The sequence below is a fragment of the Corylus avellana genome, chromosome ca9 (genome assembly GCF_901000735.1).
Source record: "Corylus avellana chromosome ca9, CavTom2PMs-1.0".
NCBI classification, from domain to species: Eukaryota; Viridiplantae; Streptophyta; class Magnoliopsida; order Fagales; family Betulaceae; genus Corylus; species Corylus avellana.
Window position 1 is genome coordinate 8,505,336 of NC_081549.1, and position 9,504 is coordinate 8,514,839.

Here is a 9,504-nt window from a genome sequence, read left to right on the forward strand (position 1 = left end):
AAAATATAGTGAAACTAATTGAAATTAATATCAAAGAAACCCAGAAAAAGAGAGTCCCTACCTGGCTGCTAGTGCTCATTGCTCGGCTGGAGAGAGAGAGAAACGGTCTGACGAAGGGGAGTGAGAGAGGGAGACGGCTTGACGAAGCAGTGGAGCATGGAGGTCACTCAAGAAAGAGAGAGTCACAGAGAGAGAGAGAGAGAGGCCGGGTGTTGGAAGAGAAAAATGAGAAAAAAGGGCAGAAATGGGTGATGGTGTAGTGCGTGTGCGTGAGAAAATGAGGATGAAAAAAAGAGGGGAGAGGGAGTATTGTAAAGGCCCTAAACCTAAAAAAAATTTAAACTATAAAAATATATATATAATTATCCCGGTAACCTGGTAAAAAACGGGTACCAGAACTGGGATACCCGGGTTTTGGTTTTTCCAAACCGGAATTGGAACCGGTTTCCCGGTTTCTCAGTTTTGCGGTTCCGGTTCCCCGGTATATTTTGACACCCCTAATCATCGGTCAAAATAACTTTGATACGTTGGGTAATTGCATATAGCATTTTGGAAACACTGGCTTCAAGAAGGAATCCAAATCCTTTGTCAGAGAACAAACAGATATGAAATTTTTTCCTTGTTTTAGATTTAATGAGAAAGATTATCCTTAAGTTTGGGTTTGAGTGTTTTCTGTAGGTATACTAAAAACTTATACATGTACAAGGTAAGATGCTTTCTCACAAGGTACATAAGGATAATCATGATTTAAATCAGTGACTCAAGAAAAAAAAAAGGTAGTGAACAAAGTGATAGTACATAAACTTTGGTTCGACTACGGAATGATTTCATGGCAGGGTAACATGCAATAAATAAGTATGTCATGAAGATTAATTAATTAAATAAAAAAATACTTATTAGAGTGCAATTATAATTATTTAGAGAAATTAATTGTGATTAAATAGAGCTGTGTGACATGGTCACATGCCTATTGAAGCTAATAGTACTTTTTCTTTAGGTCCTGCTTTGAGCTAATATTGACTAAGCATTTATATTAGGCTTCAGTTATATATTTATTTACCTAGAATGTTTTATTTTAAGAAAACATGGGCCAAAGAGATTTATTAATCTAAGTGGTTGAATTGAAGAAATTGGACTTAGGGAATTAAATAGAGCATTGAGCTCATAATTTAATTCATGCAGGCTAAAGAATTAAAAGGAGCTTTGGGCTCATGGTTTTAATTCTTATAGGTTTGCAAATAAACTTTGGGCTCAATAGATTTAATTATAAGGGCCAAAGTCAAGTCAAAGGAGCATTGAGCTTTAGGATAAAACCCGAGGCCTAAGTGCTAAGCATGTGGGAGTGGGCTAAGGCTAAAGCCCAATGCTTAGCCTAACGGAAGTGGGGTGACTAGAAAAAATCAAAAGAACGATACACCAACATAAGACTTTTTAAACTTTGGGAAAGGGTGTTTGCAAAAGGCGTAACATTTCAGGGGGTAAGTGAAGTTACCCTTTTTTTAAAAAAAAAAAATTAATTTTTAATTTTTATGTTTACACTTTACCCCCTGATGGCATTTTCAAAAGTATTGATTAAAAAATATTACGTGCCACACACGTGACTTAGTTTCTGTCCAAATTGACGGATTTGGTGGACTTAGTTTCTGTCCATATTGTCAGATACATTTGTAAGGGTCTTTCGTCGATTTTTAAACATTGGACTCCAAAACACAAATGTGTGGATATTTCAAGGGGGTGAAATTAATGTATTTTTCCCATAAAAGAAAGAAAATTGGAATAACAATACACCATCACCTCAACTTCAAGGTAAAACACACAACATATGTTTGCTCCTCTATTTATTTCTATTGAATATATATTTTTTACGAAATGGTGGGAAGTAATGAACAATGAAATTTAACAAAAGTAGTCTCATCCATGTGTCCTAATATACCTCAAAGATTTTACAACATATAGCTAGAGAGAGAGACCATTATTAGAAGAAATAATCAATAAATTCAGCTTCCCCCTATCCAATTCAATTGAAAACAAATCTCTTTATTCCCACACATCTTTTTATCTCTTGATACAAAAGAATTGATCAAAACAATGCATTCTTATGCAGTTTTACAATTGGATATATTTTTGCTGCTGTTGTTCATACCATTAATCTATAATTTGCTAAAACATACTATATATCTATAGATGTACGTATAAAAGCGAAGGAAAAAAAAAAAAAAAAACTGATAGAATGAACATAAGATCCAATCAAAACTATGTGGAGCTTAGCACTTAAAACCACATATAGCCCCTCCAAATGGTGAAAGTTTATTGCCGGGACAGGCCGCTGCTGTAGGCAGTGCTGTCAAACACAGATTTCTTGATGTATGATAACAACTTCAGATCTCTCTCAAATATCTTCTGCAAAAATATTGAATATGAAGTCTCGGAATCGCCTAGAATATTGTCTTGGATCAACAGCTGAAATAGAGGTGGGATCATATTGGATGGACTTGTATGCGTGCTCAAGCTTTTTGCTGATGTCGTAGTCTTGAAGAATGTCAATTATTCCAAAAAACATAATGACATCATAGTACTCCCCGGTCGGTTCTCCTATGAGCTGAAATTCATAGTCATTTCTTCTCACCATCTTTTCCACTCGAGCTGGCATGTTCAACCCTAGTTTAATGCTAGCCCACCTGCAATAATCAATATGTGTAATTATATCAAAACATAATATGTATATTTCTCTAATTTGTATTGTTAAAATATGAATTAAATTATTAAAAATAACATTTTTTTCTATTGGTTTAAGTTTTCGGGATAAGTGATGATTTAACATCGTATTAGAACATAAGTCATGAGTTCGAACTATCTGACTCCACAATTCACCCACCTCCCATTTCAGTTAAATATGCCAAGTGTTGGGCCTCATTTATTTAAACATTTCTTCTTGGCTTAAGCTTTTAAGATAAGTAGTGATTTAACATGGATTATATTTTGATTTATTGTTGTTGTGAAGTCTATTAGTTACAAACATACCATCATTCTTGCTATATAGGAAATCATATCCTTGGAAGACTTGTGGTAATTGTTAATTACCCTTAATTTTAAACGTTTTTGATCTATTTTCACTACTAATACAATGACACCATTTTTTGGTACATGAGAAAAATACTACACGCATTGAACAACTAAAACTTAACCTCAATTAATGTTCATTTAATTTGAGTAATCAAGGCTGAGTAGTTTCTCTTAGTTTAACATAAGTACTTAACCACTGATTTTTATAAAAACTATTACTTTGGAGGAGCACCAAGGCCATTTCACCCTCCCAGATGATTAGTGATCTTTTTATGATTCTCATTCTTCATGAGGCGTTTCCCTTACCAAGAAAATTTGTTCTTATTTTGTACTTCTGTTACTGTTAAATCATCACCTATCTTAAAATTTTAAGTTAATAGGAAGATATGAATTTAATAATTAATCAATACTTTAACACTCTCCCTTACTTGTAGGCTCAAACTCCATTTAATTTAGGGCTAACAATTTTTGACATAGCCTACGAACCCGACACGAGATTAGAGGGTAAAGTTTTGGCATGAACGGGTTGATTCACTTGACCTGTTTATATATATATATATATACTTGTAGGCTCAAACTCCATTTAATTTAGGGCTAATAATTTTTGACATAGCCTACGAACCCGACACGAGATTAGAGGGTAAAGTTTTGGCATGAACGGGTCGATTCACTTGACCTGTTTATAAAATTATATATATATATATATGTGTGTGTGTGTGTGTGTGCGTGTGTGTGTGTTAATATAATAAATACATGTTGAAACGGGTCAAAAAGTTTGTGTTTGGGTTGAAATGGGTCAAATGGGTTGATCAGGGTTGAAGGGTTTAATGGGCTGTGTCCGGGTTGACGCTAAATGAGTTGATGGGTCAAGCAAGTCAACACGAACCCAATCTGCCAACCCAGATTGCCAGTCCCACTTTTAGTAGGTGAGACTCAATATGTAAAATATTTTAATTAAATGGAATGAATTGACGAAGTCATGGTTAATTTCTTATATATTGAAAATAAATATAGACATTTCACCTGGATGGGTCTAAAAGAAGCTGATCCATGTCTGCTCTTGAAAGACAAGGAGCTCCTTCACTGTCAGAGTCACCTAGAAGAAAGAAAATGATCCATTTTTGTAAGTATGAGATTAAGAACATAGTCAAAGTGAGATCTTATGAAAGACAAAAAAATGATCACCAATAGGAGTTCGAGCTCCCGAAGGAATGAGGTCCCCAGCAGTTGATATTTCTCTGAAGTGAAGACCCACCAAAAGGCTATAGTCCATAATTCTCTCCTGTTCAAGAAACTCACAGTCCCTATCAATTTGCCTGTAAAACAGATGTACATTTAGGAAGGCTGAAAACAAAAATAGGATTCTTGCAACAACAATTTGTAGGTAAATAAAAGGAAACTTCACTTAGACCCTTACAAAGCATCAGCGATTTTGTAATCATAACTCAAACTTTTAGTTTTTACAATGTTGATATCTCAAGAAATTCTCATTTAATTTCAGCATTTTTTTTTTGTTTGTTAAAATGCTCAAAATGCCCCCCATTTTTTTTTAAAAGAAAATAATTTACCCACATGGCCATGGGTCATGAGACCCCTAAGAATTTTGACTATTTTTTTCTATACCGGGGCATTTTAACAAAAAAGGGGGGTGAAATTAAAAAAGAAAAAATTCTTGGGATACCGATGTTGCAAAAATTGAGTTCGAGATTATGATTATAAAAACATTGATAGTTTAAGGGTGTAAGTAAAGTTTTTCCTTAGATAAAACATTTTAGAGAAAGTAAGGTCTTAAATTAACTATGTTCACCTGCAAAACTCTTGAAACCATGACTTCTGCAATCGGAATATAAAGTTCAGATCAAGGTCTTTAAGGATGGTAGTTTCATCAATCTCTGTCTTAGGCTTATCAGTTGTGCGGCCAAGAGAAGATCCCTTCAAGTCAAAGCGTCTATGGATGGTATATTCAGTGCAAAAGAGATTCCCCATTATGATAAAGCGTACCTATATCATCAACCACATTGTATATGTGCATATAATTAGTGATAGAGGACATGTTCCTTAACATTGAGAAAAGAAAAGAAGAACAATTGATGGCCGGGTCACTTATTCCACACATTTTTTGTGCATGTTGGTTTGTATGACACTACTAGTACATCTACCTTCTTCTGGATAGGCCCAGTTAACTTAACACAATGCAGACCATAAAATTTGGTTACTAGTGTGTTTTCAAAGGCTCGAACATGATTATAATAGGCAGAAAGCATCCTTAAAAGCACCTGCATAATGAATAAACAATTGAATTAAAATTAAAGAACAATATTTCAAAAGGAAAAATTGTGGGCAAAATTATGTATTAATACTCACTTTTACTTCCGCCTTTTTAATAGTCTTTATCATGTATCGGTCATCATTGGTCAAGTAAAAGAAGCTACCACTTTTACCAGGAGAGGAGAGTTCTCGAAGAGCATCATTCCCACATATTGAAATCATGTAATCAGCTGGGTCCACATTGAACAACTTCCTTAAAGTCCTAGAGAAAAGAAAGAAAAACAATTAGGATAACAAAATGATACTAAACCATTTGGTTTATTGTGTTAGCTTATATGATGGATTCTTTTATTTTTTATTTTAGGGAAAAGAACACTTTATACTATTGAAAATTGATATGATCTAAACCATTTGATCTAAGTCATCCTATCAAATAATGTATGGTCTTTTCCCCTCTTTCAAGGCAGTCCCCTCAATTCAATCATGTTATAAATACTACTTTCACATTTAGATATGTAGCACTCTTACCCGATAACCCATTTTTTAAGTTGGAAGGCTCTATTGTAAGTTGTAACGTCAATATTTAAGTATTTACCTCACAAATGCAACATAAATTAAACAAAAAAACAAGATATTATATTTCAAGGCTACACCTGAAGACCAATGGGCAGTAATCCTTCCATCTGAATTCACTAGATTGATGTGGTGGGGTGTACTTGGATCCTTCTGAAGGAAATCTAGTCCATACTTTTTCCTTGGGGTCAAAGGCTGAAGGCTTCAAATCAAGGGAAGCAGCTGGAGCAGGTCTTCCAACAGAATGCCTGTCCAATCAATCCATATATGGATACACTAAGCCGTCATATGTCTAAACGAACTGTTCAATTCGGGAAAGGGAAAATTTTAAGCTTTTTACCTGTAAAACTCAAGTAGAACAAGGAAAAGAAAGATATGTTCCTTCAATTTTGCACACTATGTGGTAAGTTCATTGTTTTATGTCTTTTAAGTCACTTTTGATGAGTAAGATATGAAGAATAGTACAATCAAGTTTCAATAACAAAAGAAATATGCACAAATTATTGTATCATGAAGTAATTCGAAATGAGTTGACGAAACTTTCATTTTGAAGAACTTTCTATGATTGACAAAAAGACCAAAGATTGCATAATTGAAAATGTCATATGTCTTGCATTATTAGTGCCAACCAATGCTTAAGAAAACTCCTATGAAGATAGTTAAACATAAAATTTTATTCCAAAATCTTAACAGTTAACTTATTAAATAGAATTGGAGGTAGAAGACAATTGATTGGAACTTTACTAGGTAAGCATATCGGGACCAATGACGTTGAAACAAGAAATTGGACCAATTATATAGTTCATAAGAATAGACCAATGGGGGAAGTATGGACCAACAAAAGTAGTATCAATTTAATAGTTGGAGCATTATTGGGTGACAACTATTAGAGCAATGAAGCCACTTCTAATCATTGTCTATGCACTGAAAGCTGAGAACACTTAGCACAAGAAATAGAAAAATGCATTGAATCTTAACTCCCATCCATAATTCTAGAATTGAAAAATAAAAGTTAATTGAAATAGTTGCATTTGACTTAATAGAGTGGGGTTCCAAAATTTATCATACATCAATATTAAATAGAATGGATTCAAAATTTTAATGACCATATAAACAAAGCCAATCATATATATATATATATCAATGACATAAATTAAATGGTTGAAACAAAACATATCAAATAAAAAGGTTACAAAAGCCTAATAGGATGAGGAATACCTAATTCCCAACTGCAAATTGAGCATGAGCTCATAATTCTTGTGCCCTTTGCATATAGTCTCTCCTTGTTTCTTTGCTCTCCTTGACACTTTCATTGGCAACCCCTTTGGATTTGCATCATTCATATGTAGACCCAATAAATCATCTTCCAAATTCCCCACCATTGGAATCCTACTACCAATATCACTAGATTCATCACCATCAGCATCACCATCCCACATATGCAATCTGTCCAATGGCCTCTCCACTCCCACGCTCACCCTCCCATCTGCTGACATTCTCCTAGGCTTTAGGCTATCCCCAGACTTGGATGACCTCCACAATGCCAGCTTCTTTTGTGATGGCAAAATCGAAACCTTCTCTCCAGGACAAATCTTGCAGTCGCCTAAATCAACATTATACACATCGTGAGGATCCCATTCAAGATTTGCTTCTGGGGATGAGCCTGATGGATAATAAGTCCCATTTTGCTCACTTGGATCTTTGCTCCAATTCCCAACATAAAAACTCCCATCAGGCCATTTGAATGTTCCGTTGCCTTTAGGCAACCCATCTTCCCAAAACCCATCATATCTATTCCCATTAGTCCAAACAAATGTACCCTTTCCACATATCTCTCCATTCTTCCATTCTCCAAAGTAATAACTCTCATTCTTCCATTGATACCTCCCTTGACCTTCCTGCAACCCTCGCCGCCATTCTCCTTCATACCAATCTCCGCTAGCATAATTTTTCACGCCATGTCCATGCTTCAAATTCATGATCCATTGCCCTTTATAAGTATCCCCATTCGAACCTGTATACGTGCCGGTGCCGTCCATATAGCCACTCTTGAACTCTCCTTCATATGTAGCACCGGAAGGCCAACTAAACCTACCTTTTCCCATTGTTTTTCCTCTGAACCACTCTCCTACATACATGCAACCATCGGTCCAAAGGTACTTCCCTTGTCCGTGGGGAAAGTTGTCGGACCATTGGCCGGTGTAGTAGTCACCATTGGGAAGAACCCTCTCTGCATGGTATAGTTTGTTGCTTCCATTGTTGTCATTTTCGTCATTTTTGTTGTCGTCTTCATCATCATCTGCATGAGCCACCGACATCGTGCCAAAAAGGCTATTGGCTCTCTTTTTCGCAGCTTGTGTCCTGCGGACCGTGGCTTCCCATGCCTTCAAAACACCTGTTTCTTTGCTCATTCTGCAACGCTTTTCCTCCTTTTATTTTGAAATATGTATTTATCTCTACATATATATTATTTACAGTTCCATATTTATTTTTACAAAGGGTTTATTCTATGGAAAAGCAAAATGAGACTGGAAAATACTTGTTTGAGAGAAATCATGAAGGCCCAGATGATGAAATGAAATCAAAATGGAATTGGTGAGCAATACATCTAGAGGGAAAGACCACGGATGTTTTGTTTTTGTTTTTGTTTATGTGAATGAAGCAAAAAGAGCGGTTGAACCAAAGAGTGCCTTTTCTTTCTGAACCATAACAAACGGTCATCACGGTGTAAATTTTTGGTCTCCAATTTTTCCAATTATTTGGGGTTATGCTATTCTCACAACAAATGTGGATAGTATTCATACAATGAAACGTATACATTTGGACACATGTCACTAGCGAAGTGGGCAAGAAGGCTTGCAAGACACTAGGTATGTTGGATTGAACTTTAATTTTCTTAGGTTGACATTTGACTGAGAAAACCACGATGGAAGCATTCATTACCTAATCAGTTAGAGAATGCACTTTTTTCTCCTATGTTCTTTCTGTTTTGTGATTCAGAGAGAGATAGAGACTGTTTCATCTCCTACAACCTCTACAAACCATGACATTTGGAGAGAAGTGCGAAAAGCAAGCTCATATTTATTGTTCTTATGCTTCTCTTACAAAAATAGGGTAGCTTTACTAATTGATTGCTAAATTTAGATTAAAAAAATAGACCAAAAAGATTTTTATTTTATTTTATTTTTAACAAATTACTCTTTGTATATTCTCTGTCTTAGACCATGTTGTCTCCCCAAATGCACCCTTATAATTATTTAACTCAACTAAAAAATGAGTTAAAACCTTAGACTTTTTGAGAAATGAGTTAACAATATTCCTAGTTAATGTTTCTATATATAACTGACCAATATATTATAAAGACAAAAGATAGATGCTAGTAAGAAAATGGACATAATTGTTTTGCCCTTGCTGACAATTTAAATAAGATACATGTTTGTTGGGATCATTTGCAAGCAAAGAGATTAAGCACGTTTTATTTGGTCAAATTGTTTGGTTACATATATATTAAAAGATATTGAACATTCAGCTCTTGTGTAAGAGAAGCATTGATATATATCTATGCATATACTAGGCAGTTAGATGGGCATATTACAACCT

The 9,504-nt window shown here is 34.9% G+C and overlaps 1 protein-coding gene across 1 annotated transcript; it reads right to left on the bottom strand.

The window, feature by feature from the left end:
• Positions 1-2,375: 2,375 nt before the first annotated feature.
• LOC132161716 (phosphatidylinositol 4-phosphate 5-kinase 5-like) lies at positions 2,376-8,315 on the bottom strand. Its single transcript, XM_059571892.1, has 8 exons — positions 7,123-8,315; positions 5,985-6,152; positions 5,428-5,593; positions 5,223-5,339; positions 4,871-5,064; positions 4,249-4,379; positions 4,087-4,159; positions 2,376-2,678 (listed from the first exon to the last, which is right to left on the bottom strand). The coding sequence occupies exons 1-8, from the start codon at positions 8,313-8,315 to the stop codon at positions 2,390-2,392; spliced, it is 2,331 nt and encodes a 776-aa protein (XP_059427875.1). The 3' UTR covers positions 2,376-2,389.
• Between the last annotated feature and the right edge of the window lie 1,189 nt (positions 8,316-9,504).